Raw genomic sequence first — 14,739 nt, 5'->3', positions numbered from 1 at the left:
CATCAACGACCGGTCACATCTTCTTAGAAGCAACTTAATTTTATCCGTGATGGCTACAGGTATAAAACTCCCTTTCCCAGACATCAATCAATAAGAATGTATTCACCAGGCAAACCCATCCATTATTAATTTAAAAAAAGTTGTTTTACTTAATCAATTACAATCGAACAACAACTTACGCCAAAGAGTTCATTTGAACAACGTTTCACGATTAGCTTAAGAAACAGACGTTAAGACGTAAAAAACTGTTCTAAAATTGTTGATAGATCGTATCAAACTCGAACAATTAAAATTCGCTAAGCCTTTATGTGGTATTGAGGTTTGGAACGCTATTGAAGTAAGTGAACATTTTATTTTATGCTTTCCGGTGTTTTATAGAGAAATATCAGTGAATTAAAACTGATAATTTCACTGTTGAAACAGTGAAAAATATCAGTGAAAATTATCGATAATTTTCACTGTTTTACCGGCACTACCGGTACTTTTTTTAACACATTGTGACCCCCACGCATTCTTCCACCAAGAGCGAGAACTCTTCGATGAATATTTATATCAACATACGGAGTAACTTCCCTTGAACATACATGTTCACACTGTCGTCTGCTTTTTAAGCCTTTACTCTGAAACTTAACAATGAATGAACTGGAAAACGATGAAATTAATTTAATGTTCTCGGATATTTTTGATTTTGAAGATTATTTTAATGAAAATACAGAAAATCTTAATGAGACATCGAGTTTAGCAGAAGAAACAACAGCAACAGTATCAGCAGCAACATATCTCAAATAAAAAGAAAATGATCACTTACCTTTAAATTAGCAATTATCACCATTTGTTCAAGATTACTTATTTTCAGCAGGATTCCTTTCTCCGATTTTCCAGATCCATGCACTGTATTCTTTTTTGGATGAAGTTTTTCAAAGGGACACAAAGCAATTACAAAAGCTTTATTTTAATTGTATTATGCAATGTTTCCTTTTTGATTTTTTTCCAAATTTATAGCCAAGACTATCAATAAAATTACTTTTTTTACAATGCAAGAAAACACTTAATTCAGACATTAAATGATGAGAACAACCCAGCTCACCAGATCGTACAAATTTCAGGCCACAAAAATGTCAATAGTCTAAATAAATATAGTGGGATAAACAAGGATCAATCAAAACAGATTTCAAAGATTCTCTCACATTCAAATCAAACTGCTGTAGCAAAGCAGAATCTGCAACCACGTCAATGATGATTTACCGATCATGGCGATGGGAAGAGGATTCTTTGTAAACTCAAATTTCCACGGCAACGTTACTTTCAATTTTCACAGCTCTGAAATGGGTCTGTCCCAGAAGAATGTGTTTAATCAACAAGTGACATCTCCAACACCAACACCGGATGTTTCGCCTGATTTTCCTGATCAATCACGCTACAAGCGTATTCGCATGATTCCAGACAGTAATAGCGATTAACTAGTTTGTGATAAAATTGGCACGAACACTTACTGTTGATTTTTTTCCAGTTAATTCCATTTAATTGTTAACACTCATTCATGTGCATTTTGTTAAAAATGGCGAAGACAATGTTAGCGTTATTTACGCTATAAATAGACTCCGCATATTAATACACCAAAATGACATAAACAAATTGTGTCATCATTTGATTATTTATTTTTTAAATGATTTTATCGGTGTTTTTTTTTCTTTTCACTTGATATGTGTTGCATTGTAAATACAAAAAAGTTATTGTTTAACGTTTGTTTTCTTGTGAACTATTTGCAAGGCTTATTGTAAAAGCGGTAATGATATTTTGGGGCGCCCAATGGGAAATTGGTTTGAACGGATTGGCAAACGTATAAAAATATTAATTTGTGAGCATAAAATAAAAAGAAAATTTGTTGGATTGGGTGGAATATCGATTTTAATTCACTCGTCATCATAGAAAAAATATATCTTCTATGATCACTCGTGAATTCAAATCGATATTCCACCCAATCCAACAAATATCCTCTATGTAATACACGTGCATTATAAATTCAAGAGATTAAATGCGTGTATTCGTGTATATGTATATAACATATATATAATTTTCTATGATCACTCGTGAATTCAAATCGATATTCCACCCAATCCAACAAATAGCCTCTATGTAACACACGTGCATTATAAATTCAAGAGATTAAATGCGTGTATTCGTGTATATGTATATTACAATTTAATAGCAATGGTTATTTGGAAGAAGCAAGACGTTTTCATAACAATGATGTTGGCTTTCCTTCTAATTGTTGTGAAGTTCGAAACAGTTGGTGAGTTATTTTATATTATTCACTTTCAACGATGCCAAATCGCCTTCTAAACATGTCGGAAATATTGTTTTGTTTCCACTTAACATTGTTTTTAGTATATATTTGTAATGAATTACTTTAAACTAGAATTATTTTGCATCTGCGCACTGTGGTAGTACATGTGAATTTTATGTTTCCACTGACATAGCAAAGTCGTGATTTATGGTGAATTTATATAATTTATCAGCATATTCTTCAGTAATAAATCATCTAAAGAAACATCATAACATACTGATCATTTATGAAATATGATGGGTTAAAATAGCGCGTCAATATAAACTGAATAATGATGTTAAAACACCTGTTGATGTCTCAGAACCTGTTTCACTGAAACAAACCAATATGACGCCTGGGATTTTGGTCTTTGCATACTAGCAGGAAAATGGAATAATCGAACTAGCTGGCAAAATACCTGGAATTGACGTGGGGTATCGGTCCTGGATTTATTTTCAAAATGAATAAAGAACTCAATAGGCAGGCTTTCCCACATCGATACTATTTTTGAAGGACTAGCACGGAATTATTTGCCTTTAAATCACAAGACAGAATCCGCGAACGATCAGCTATTACTCACAAGGTATTGGCCTACTTACGACCAATTACCTACTTTTAAATCTTTTCCTGACCATGTCATAATAGTTGGATTTATATCAGATGCAAAGGATGCCAACACGTTGAAATAAAGATTGTTATTTTACAAATTAACGTGCACAATATATTACTCAATTACTGTTAGGCGATGTCATAATGCAAATAAAACATCCTTAAAAAAACCCATATCTGTTTGCAAAAAATATAAATGTTTGTAATAAACTAGACACATATTTCATGCATAGTCTTCAGAAAATCATATTTAAAAGTAACAGAATATCTAGATCACCAAAATTTCTAACGTTTACGGCATTCCGTTGGGGGTACTCGTTTGGCATTGTAAACCTTACGATTACAAAGCTAGATCGTGAAAAAACGAGATCGCGATAGAAATATCGTAATATCGAATGGTCATTTCATCCCTATGCATCGTGGAATCAGGTTCCCATCTATGTTTACTTAATGGTCGAAAATCGAATACACAAACTTATATCTTATTCTTGCAAACACGCATCATGATCTCGCATCGTGTTATCACACCTACGCATCGTCTGATTTGTGATATGTTATATATATATGTAAATTTGAATACCATCCTTCTGTTTGAATAAAAACGTATGTCGAATCATTTGAAAATAAAAAAATGGAATATATAATATCAGCTGAGCGACATCTGGGATCTCTGTTCAAATGATGAAACTTTAGGATGTAAAATGAAGCTGAAGATTTGTTATACAATGTGATACGACCGAATGAAAAGGATGTAAAACAAAGTGTGTTTTTTGCTTAACGATACACATTGTTATTTAAATGTAAGTTGTTTGTGTGTGCACATTTAACCAGGTCAAGAGAATTTCTTGAAGACAGCAAAAAATACGACTGTATATATATAGGCACACCCTGGCTTAACCAAAGAAAAATTGAAAACGAAATATTAAACTCGCAAAAAATAAAAACTTCGCAAAACATTAGGCAGGTTTTGAGCAATCAAATGAACACGGAACGACATATTAAATACAACGTCAGTGGCTGAATGTGTCTGAATGAGTTACATCAATCTTACTCCTTAACCTTTTGCGCAGCAGACTAATTGTATTAAAACATTAAACAAAATCAATATACTCATTGGAAAAATTTAGTTTATAGTATACAATATTTAATAATAATCTTAAATTTAATCTGTATCATATCACGGCACGCGCAAACATACATGTACAAGGGAAATTAACGATCGATTATTCTTCAATTAATATGGGAACATCGAGAATGATATAGAATAAACAATTGTGTCAATAAATTGTCCCTATGTGTAAAAAGCACCAGTTTTATATCTGAACGTCATTAGCCGGAATACTTTGAAAACAAAAGTAGCATAACAGGCCTGATTAATTTCTAGCACAATTAATATAACCATCAAACAATAAATAAATACAAAATATGAACAACCAATTAAAAAAACGTGTTGTGTTGTTATTTATGCCACCTTGGTAGATTTACAATAGATCTTGCAGACATGCATTCATAACATGATTACTTATTGTGTGAAATAATTATTCTCTAGAAATTTCGTGTTCTGTGCAAAACGTTTAAAAGCGAACCTTGAAAACTTTGCGTTTTATAACATAAATCTAAATGAAACTCGCACATTTTAACAAATTCCAAATAAATAAATAAAATAGTCGCGATGCTGAGAGCAGTATAATGTGAAAACAACAGATATCATTTTAAATGCAAACATATGTGACATTGATTGTACATCATTATCGATATGCGAACATATGTGTCTTCCTCCAACTGAGGGGATGTCGCTAAACCTGTTAGAACCTGATCTTGACTAGTTTATTGTGAAATTACTCGCTATATTACGCGTTCATTTGCAATCAACACATTGAGAGAAGTCAACGTTGTAATAAAGATATTTCTCGAAAATGAGATCATTAATATTAAGTGTTCTGTGTGTTAGTGTGTTAGGGCTGTGTGAATGCTGTAGTTGCATTGAAAAGACCAAATTGGAATTGGGCTGTGAGTCAGATTTTAGTAAGTATGCTTATTTTCAAAACATTTCGTCACGGTAATATTGTATAGCTAAAATACATATATTGGTATTATAAATCGTTAAATGCTGTCAACTATTTTGTAAACAATTGTAAACCAATCAAGCTTAAAGTTAAAAATTTAGTAAGTATGATGTATTTCAGTATTCCAGACCGAAGTGAAAAGTTCCCATCGAAATAATGCGGATCCTTTCGATTTGTACTATAAGATTGACAGACCATGCTATGAAAATACGTACAAGGTAATTGTCTTTCATATTTAGATATGAATACATATTAAATTAATACTTTATATAGTATTATCAATTTATAACTTTCTGTAATATTCTTATGACTTATATTGAAAATTAACATACCACATCGTAAATTCGGATTAAATAAAACAGTATCAACCATATTTCACGCAAACCAGTATAACTGCCCTGATTTATTTATATGAAAGTTGTCTCCCTTATGAAGAATTGACATTTTAGCCATATTAAAAGCAATTGTTTTCATATTTCTTAACATAACATAGTTGACAAGTAATGGTGAAATATAGTTTATATCTCAACAATTGATTTAATTAAGTTTAATCGTCAATTAATAGTATTCGTTATTCTACTAAACCTTATTTCAAAACACGGGAAGACATAACAAAAATGTAATATTTGTTTAAAATTCTTAAATATCAAAATATCAGATTTCATTAACACGAATTTTGAATTATTCTAATAAGATTATACAAATTGGGTCTCAAATGTCAAGAACATGTTGCGTATTATTGGATTGTTTATGAACGTAAATAGTTATGTTCAAATGTCGGCTTGCTTACCTGTTTGAAGTGGTATGGTAAAATGAATAACAGTTCTGTTTTAGACATGGTTGTATTTAGAAAAACCTCGTGGATTATAAAGAATAACAGGGATTTCAATAGTTTTTCAAAACGAGAAGTCAAATTACCTTGTGCTTTAAATCGTCAGGGGTCAAAATACTGAAATATAAATAGTTTGTTTATGGATATTTGTTGATTGTTGTACAAATATTGCTTTGCATAACTTAAATTATATTTTGCTCAACTAAATAACTACATTTTGTGTAATAAAACAATATTTTTATGTTAGTTTCATGGAAACATTTTATCAACATGATGCAAAGAAGATAATTTGGAGGAGTCAAAAGCGACAACATTACACAATGCTTGCATCAAAAAGCAGGATTCTGCTTCAATTGAAATCCCTGAATATCTAGACTTGCTTCCTTGACGTCTGCTCGGTTTGTGTCGTAAGAGTCTCTATATCACAACAGGCAGATATGCTCAGAATAACATTCCACGAAATGAACGTTATTTGTTATGTTGTAATAATGTTGATTTAGAATACGAATTCAATTTTTTGTGTATATACAGCTGTTACACTGATTGCAGAAAAACATATATTAGTCGTGTATTAACCCATCTGTATATAAATTCTACGAGTTAGTAGTTTCATGCGACAAATGTTATTTCTGATCAATGTAAATATATCAAAGAAGCTTTGTTACAAGAAAACGATCCTAAATGATAGTATATAATAATTTCAGTGCCCCTTCGATAGAACACATACCCATCGATTGTATTTATTGGTGTTTGTATTTTTAATTTTCGTTCACTTATATAATGGTATTTTGTTATTATTATATACGTGAAATTAACGTGTACATAAAAGTATGGAGACCATGCACTGTTGTATAAGTTTAAATAAACTGTCTGTATAATTAAAGCATGCATTTTGACTTTGTGTTCTCGCTTTATGTTTCGAAAGCCACATGGACGTTGGTAAACCGCATTTTTAACACTATGAACTATCTTAATTGGTGTTGATATGAAAACTCCAAGTACTTGTCAATTTTTTCAGTTCAATTTCAAGCAATACGTGTCAGCGGCGAACACAGATAGAGTATACACAAGCGAGAGTAGCTCATTGTGCGGCGTCTATTTAGAAGAGGGGAAAACATACATCCTGTCAGGTACAGCGCTGGCCGATGATTATTGATTACATGCCCTCTTCGTTCAGTTACGTATCAAGATCGAAGACTTTTAAGGATTTAAATGAAAGTTACTTCATGTAGCATCGCCTGTTTTCGTACAATTCCGTCAATCCGAATGGTCCAGAGTGTGCATGTTTCTGACATATATTCATGTGGGTCAAACGGTGTTGCTCTTGCCATTAAACTGGAAGTAAAATTGTGATCGATTAAACTAAATAAATGTTTTTTGTTTTAAGGATATATCATAGACAAATATCTATGCCTAACAGTTTAAAGTTGGACCGTTTTTTTATTTTGTTTAAGTTACGAGTGGTAATTTTCTGGTTTCCCAGGAAAAATAACAACGGTTGTGTACTTATGTTTTCTATATTCCTCATGTTACACTTAATTTACAAGCACACGTGCATATTTATTGCATATTTAAAAATATATCTAATAAGTATTGGTTGATAAATATTTATGTTCATAAAATGAGAAATTTGTAAATAATTGGTTAAGGAAAATATGAGGGCAAATATTGAAGGTTGACAACCTGGAATGTATCCATAAATGTTGGGAATTTTTTAAACAAACTTTGTTGTAAGGCAGAATACCAAGACAATAGGATTAATTCGAAGAAATTACGTACAATATAAATATCGTTTAATGAATGTGTATATTAGTGGGGAACGATCGGTAACGCGCTGTTAATTCTTCTTATAATTATTCTTATATTTATATTTATTATTATTATTATTATTATTATTATTATTATTATTATTATTATTATTATTAATAATAATAATAATTATTCAGGGCGTGTGAATAAAGAAAAGCAGCGTTTTGAAATCAGCTCTTGTTCATCGTGGGTTGAGTCGCCAATCAGCGCAGAGTCGCAGCAGCTGCTGATGCAGTTCAAACAAGGAACCGTTGTGTGTCCGGAGTGATCTGCAGCGCACACGAAAAAATACATATGGACACGCTTTGCTAACTTAGTTGTACAGTACTGAACCGTGTACAAGTTGCTAACATGTCCTATTAAACGAAAGCAAACAACATAGTGTCTTAATAATTATACTTGCATTGTTTTCGGGGATCATTCATAGTTCGTACATTATTCGGTATTGCACTTGTTTTCAAATAGTACATGCACGAAGGCGACCAAATTGGTAAGAACATCTTTTGAATCGTATTGATGTGTGATATATAACATACATGTTGTTATATCCACGCCAATAAACACTTTTGTTCTGAACTGCGGGAAGAGATATAAATCTGCAAACATCTGATGGTCCCAGTAATGCGAATAAAACATTCACATTAAGTTGCCGTTTTTTTGTGACATTGTGCATGATGCGTTTTGGAAAAGAATCTTCAGCGTAAAACGAACGACCTATGTACGATTAGTTGCCTAGACACGGTTTCACACCCATGCGATATGATTTATACAGACCTATACGTGAACGGGAGACATAGAAGCAATACACGGTGTTTTAATGATTTTTTTGCTGAATTTAGCTTCTAACATTCAAAAAACTATAGCGACCTTATTCACGATTAAGGCGTATGCAAAGTTAATCGCCTACTGTAGTTGTTTGAAGAGCTGTTTTATTTATTCGAATGCATTATGACGACCCATGTCAAGAAAGATTGGTACTTCCTTTTATCCTGTCTAATTTTTATGTCGTCTTATTTATTCACTTGCATTTTGCAGGGAGTAAGAGCAACGATCAAACGATATTTTAATTAGTATGTGTGCTTAGTTCAATTTAGGGTTATCTGACTTTATTTCCCTTGGTAGGTTTAAAGGGGCCGTCAACCAGATTGCTATATATCACGAAAAAAATAAAAGTTTTAACATACCGTATTTTTATGTCCCCAACCACTATAGTGGGGACATATTGTTTTATGTCCCCCACCACTATAGTGGTGGACATATTGTTTTTGCCATGTCTGTTGGTCTGTCTGTTGGTTTGTTTGCCCAAACTTTAACATTTTGCCATAACTTTTGCAATATTGAAGATAGCAACCTCATATTTGGCATGCATGTGTATCTCATAACGCTGCACATTTTAAGTGGTGAACAGTCAAGGTCAAGGTCATCGTTCAAGGTCAAAGGTCAAAACGGCGCAGAAGGGGACATAGTGTTTCTGACAAACACATATCTTGTTTTTACAATTATTAGTTTATATTGATTAAAATATCACGACTTGTATATTACATTACTTGAAAAATGTATTTAAGTTTTCATATTTTCAGTATATTCGGTAATACAATTTTTCTGGGATGTTGTTGTCGCTATATTTTGTGAAACAACGAGGGTTGCTTATATAAAGTATAAAATACAACGCTAATTGTATGAGCGTGGATGGCCGAGTGGTCTACATGGGAGACCTTTTACTCTTTTTACTCCAGGACTCCAGGGGTCAGTTGTTCGAGCCCTTTTCAGGGTTACTTTGTTTTTTTTTGTTTTTTTAAATTATTCGGTTATTGATTAAGTCGAAATCGGACAATTAATTTAGACAATGTTTTTAATTTCGTGATCGATCACTCTTAAATCGTGTTAAACCGAATTATCGTTTAAATGACCATAACATACAAAAAAGTAAAGTATTAGCGAATCATTTTGTTTAAAAAACAAACGACGCTGGTTCGAAAAAAAAACGGAACGGGTCCGAACCCTATGACAAGCATGTTTTTTCGCGTTATTATAATAATTCAAAACTATTCAACGTTGTTTTTTCAAAAATACATACAATATATAAACGATTCCATTATATCAACCATATAAGGTTCACGAGAAAAAGGTTGTTGACTACATTAAAATGTGTTATAAGTCTACGCTAGCGCACGAAAAAAATGAAATAGAGGTTTATACTTAAATCTTGCAGTTTATCTAAATTTCGGACTGCTTTCTACAGACATAACTCGAAATATGTTAGTGGAAATAACATAATAATTCATATGTAAATATATGTTATTAAAAGGAGGTGCATATTACAAGAGCCATAACTAGTGAGACCATAATTTCATGGTTTGTGCCCTTTATTACTGTTTCAAACTTAAAAAAGTGTCTGCGGATTTACTCCATTTGAGACATACACGATATGATTGAAACATGTTCCTTTCAGTTTGAGTACTATATCAGAATTGGCAAAGCCGTTCTAGCAGCATTTTTACGGGGTGGGGGCTCAGGTTATTTCAGACGGTTTGGAACGTTATTTAATATGATATCACGTCGGTCAGTTTTGACCTACCCAAACTGTTCCAAGTGCGGCAGGTTAAAGAGTTTTTTAAGTGCCCATGACAACTGCAATTTCTGATTTGGAGGGAAAGGGTAAATTTCCGTATAAATCATTTGAAGACATGAAAGGTTCTGTGAACGGTTCAGGAACAACAGGATCCTCGAATGTGTCGCCCAAATCTTCAAAAAAGACCTAGCCGACCAATATCGTGGATTTTCTGTTTCAGATGCATCTGCTAAGCGAAACGCTTGATTGAAAGTACCCCAAACTGTCACCAAGATTATAGTTTCAATTACAAATTACAGAGTTACAACGAGTATAACCGCGTAATATTTTGCATCATAAATTAACAATCGAGAAGAATTTCGCATTAGTGAAATACATCGCAAGGACCGACGCTCAAAACGTTAATACCCCCGTCACACTAGGCCACGTTACCACTACGCCCTCAAAAATATGCCAGGACGCAGTGCGAACGTGTACAACGTAGCGACGACGCAATAGACAAGGCTTTGCGCATGGTACGGTCTTCATGGACGTGAAGGACGTGGGTGAGCTTTGAACATGTTCACAACTTACGTGGCGAGGACGTGGTCAAATCAGGACGTGGTACGAACTAAGTAAGGTCGTAGAAATGACGTAGCTAAAACCTAGTAAGAACCTCATTGACGCAATAAACGCGTAGTGCAGATGTGGACGAGTGTGTGACGTTCGCATCACGTTGTCTCTAGATTGTCATTACGTTCTTGCTACATCCATCGGGTTCTCACTACGACCCTTCCACGCTAGTGTTACGACAATGATACGTCCCTACTACGTTTCAAAAAACCGCATTATTTTCTTTGTACGTTCTACCGATGCTTATCACGTCTAAGGTACGTTTGCAGCAAGCTCTAGCCACGACCATGCCACGTTCTGGTGGTCGAGTATAAAAACTGGATTCATTTCCCTTTCACTTTCATTTCAATATAGAATGGACGACCAAGAACTTCTCCAGCATGGTGCTGTATTGGCTGGACAACATGCTCTTCTCGATGGACAGGTCGCACTATTGCTTGTGAGAAGGAGAAGGCGGAGAAGAAATAGAAGACAGCCAAGGTCTTGCTGGGTGCGGCCTTGGCTGTCAGCAGAAAGAAGGCTGCAATTCGGCCATTATGACTGACGTATGGCATAATTAAGAATGGAAGATTAACAATCATTCTTCAATTTTCTTAAAATGCCTCCTGAAATGTTTGTTGAGCTTCTCAGCCTAGTTGGTCCAAGATGTCAGAAGCCAGACACCCCCTGCAGGAAAGCGCTGGATCCAGGTCTGAAACTTGCGATTACGTTACGACACTTGGCATCTGGCGACAAGTACCCATCCTTGCAGTACGCCTTTAGAGTTGATAGGAACACAATATCTTTGTTTATTCCTGAAGTTTGCCGGGCAATCGTTGACGAGTAAAAGGACGAAGTAATATCATGCCCAACATCACAAGTCGAATGGCGCACTATTGCGGAAGAGTTTCAGACAAAGTGGAATGTGCCACACGCCTTCGAAATAATTGATGGCAAACATGTGGCTATCAGATGCCCAAATAACACTGGATCATTGTTTCACAATTACAAAGGCTTCTTTTCGGTGGTTCTTCTGGCTTTGGTGGACGCCGATTTTAAGTTTTTGTGGACATATATTGGTGGATACGGGTCCATGTCTAACGCTCGGATATACAACGAGTCCGAATTGAAGGATTGTTTGGAAAATGGAACAATCGGATTCCCAGATCCAGAACCAATACCCAATGATGATCAGGACATGCCATATTTTATCTTGGGTGATGACGCTTTTGGACTACGAACCCACCTGATGAAACCATACTCCCACCGAGGACTTTTAAAGCAAGAGTTGATAACCTACTATAGAATTTCAAGAGGGAGACGTGTAGTGGAGAACGCTTTTGGGTATACTGGCACAGAGATGGCAGATAGTATTAACCACCATGATGCAAGGACCTGACATAGCGGATGATCAACATAATGTAGTACCAGGCCTCTGAAGAGCGAATGCAAACATGCATGAAGTTGAAGCAATCAACGGACCTAACAGGGATAATGTAGCAGGAAAGAGGCAACGTGAGTATCTGAAGTTGTACTTTAACAGTCTAGCAGGATCGGTGCCATGGCAAGAACATAATTTGAACATACTAAGACTGATAACTAAATGTGTTCCTGGTTTTACTTATGATTGCATTTGACATTATGTGATGTGTATAATTTACTTTGTATTGGTAATTCATTTATGCTTTGTTAAATTGGTTATGTTATTAAATTTTCATTTTAATATGTACGACTTAATTTATAAAATCCTAACTCTGTGTATTCATAGGTCATACTGCAGTTAATGTAAAACAACATTGGGTCGTTCCATAAGAAAATCTGTTATAGTGATACCTACGTTAAATGCCGTCTCGGATCAGCCTGTGCAATTTGCACAGGCTAATTTTTGCTGAGAAGAAAGTCGCAGATTGAATGATCAGATCGAGCCGAATCGCGGTATTTATATGCAGACATAGAACGCGGTGAGAACGTGATGAGCGCGTGGTAAGAACGCATTGCTATCTTGGCGGTCGTAGTAGCAACCTAGTACGAGCGTAGTTAAAGCATAGCAAGGACGTGTTGGACGTGGTACCCGCCTGAATACACGCGCAATAAGAACATAGTGGGAACGTGTTGTACGCAGTAAGAACTTAGCGCAAACGTGGTATGAGCGTAGCAGGAACTTGAGAAATGCATTTTTTCAATTTTTACCCCGTCCTCGCTACGTCCTACGACATTTTCAGGACGCAGCGCGGTCTTCATGAACGTGGCCTAGTGTGACGGCGCCTTTAACACAACTCATAATGTATGAAGAATTTAACGATATTCACAAGAACAAAAAAGTATTTTATTCGTAACAAGTAGTAAATCTTGGTCGAAATAAACTTGTCAGAAGTTGGTTATCTTCATGCAGTTCTATGCACTTTATATATATTTTTGACAGACTTCATAATGTTGTATATATTATAAGCTGCATTTTTTTTAAAATAATCATATATTTAAAACATTTTATTGAACTGCCAAAATAACTGTCGCTTGAGAAATTAAAATATGTTTTAATTCGTAAACCTTATTGTTACCTGCACATATGCATTCAAAAATAGAGAGGCTGACGCCATTCTAAAATTAGCTGTGCATCCAACATAACGAAATGAATGGGTTTTCATATTACGATATTACGTGACTTTAACATACACCCGCTGTACCCGGGCGTTCTGCATTCCAAACTTGTAGACGACCGGATTAAGATCGCGTTGTGTTATTCATTGATGATTAGGTGTGCGCAGGTAGGTTTCTTTACTAATTATGCTCTAATGCAAATTATAATGGCTATAATTTAATTCTACACAAATTCTAATAACACAACTTTTAGCATAGTTGGTTTATTTTTATTTATGACCGACACATATACACACATCATCTCCTTTAACAAAATTGCTACTTTAAGACAAACAATTACAATTCACTAATTATTTTATCAGACATTATTTTGAAAAATACAAAATACGATGGCTTTTGAACCATCACATTCTTGGATTTAATTATTTAACAAGTGTTTAAATAAATTGTTAAAATAAATAAAGATAAGTCGACTTATAGACACATTGAACCATCAGGTAAGCAGTACCTGAGCAACCTAATACGGTTCAAACTGGAATGTATTATTGATATTCTAGATATGTTCAGTAAAATAAAATTAGAAAAAAAACTGACATGGTATGTATGTGTTTTTAATTTACGATAGTAGACATTAAATATCATGACTTAATGTAATATTCATACTGAAATTATAATTATTGTCCAAAAAACTTTTAAAAGGACCTTTTCACGTTTTGGTAAATTGACAAAATTAAAAAAAAGTATTTCAGTGTCGCTAATTGTCGTTGTAGTTAAGATATTTGTGAGGAAACAGTAATACTGAACATGTATCATGCTATAAAATATCCATTGCACGCATCTTTTGACGTTTTAAAAACCTGAAAATTATAAAGCGTTGCAACGCGAAACGAATGAATAATTTGGAGAATTCTTTTGTTGCTTATTTAAGTTATAAAATACATCACTTATTGTATGAGCACGAATGACCGAGTGGTATAAGCGTAAGGCATATGGTTCGAGCGCAGTTGAGAGTTACTTTTTTATTTCTTTTACTTTATTCTTGTTTTTATCTGGAGCTTTTAGATATAATGTTTACAATATAAAGCATCTTATGACACACTTCAATATATGTCTAAATCTGTGATAGGTCCATTTAAAGAATAACATGGTTATGGTAACAAATTCTTAATAGACTCAACGAACTGCATTACGCTAAGATACCCCGGAGTAGACGTTTGATTACAGGTTTTTGTTATCATATAAAAGCCATGAATTCAGTAAAATTATCATGAATTTAAATCCTATAGTTTTGATAGATTGCTCGGTTGAGTATGTTTGGATTTATTTTGTTATCGAA

The 14,739-nt window shown here is 34.1% G+C and overlaps 2 protein-coding genes across 5 annotated transcripts in view; both read left to right on the top strand.

The window, feature by feature from the left end:
* Nucleotides 1-14,739, top strand: part of LOC127846476 (trans-1,2-dihydrobenzene-1,2-diol dehydrogenase-like) — a 277,064-nt gene that overhangs the window by 20,841 nt on the left and 241,484 nt on the right. The gene's annotated exons all lie outside the window — the stretch shown is intronic.
* LOC127846478 (metalloproteinase inhibitor 3-like) lies at nucleotides 4,609-8,058 on the top strand. The gene is made up of 4 exons (XM_052377749.1): nucleotides 4,609-4,960; nucleotides 5,122-5,219; nucleotides 6,852-6,963; nucleotides 7,780-8,058. The coding sequence occupies exons 1-4, from the start codon at nucleotides 4,852-4,854 to the stop codon at nucleotides 7,908-7,910; spliced, it is 450 nt and encodes a 149-aa protein (XP_052233709.1). The 5' UTR covers nucleotides 4,609-4,851; the 3' UTR covers nucleotides 7,911-8,058.

Source organism: Dreissena polymorpha, chromosome 9 (assembly GCF_020536995.1).
Source record: "Dreissena polymorpha isolate Duluth1 chromosome 9, UMN_Dpol_1.0, whole genome shotgun sequence".
NCBI lineage: Eukaryota > Metazoa > Mollusca > Bivalvia > Myida > Dreissenidae > Dreissena > Dreissena polymorpha.
This window is presented reverse-complemented; position numbering and strand designations above follow the sequence as displayed.

Excerpts from the sequence above, each read along its gene's own strand:
- LOC127846478 (XM_052377749.1), top strand. The coding sequence starts at position 4,852 with ATGAGATCATTAATATTAAGTGTTCTGTGTGTTAGTGTGTTAGGGCTG. Across the intron at positions 4,961-5,121 it reads GGGCTGTGAGTCAGATTTTA|TATTCCAGACCGAAGTGAAA; the intron begins GTAAGTATGCTT and ends GATGTATTTCAG. Across the intron at positions 5,220-6,851 it reads GCTATGAAAATACGTACAAG|TTCAATTTCAAGCAATACGT; the intron begins GTAATTGTCTTT and ends CAATTTTTTCAG.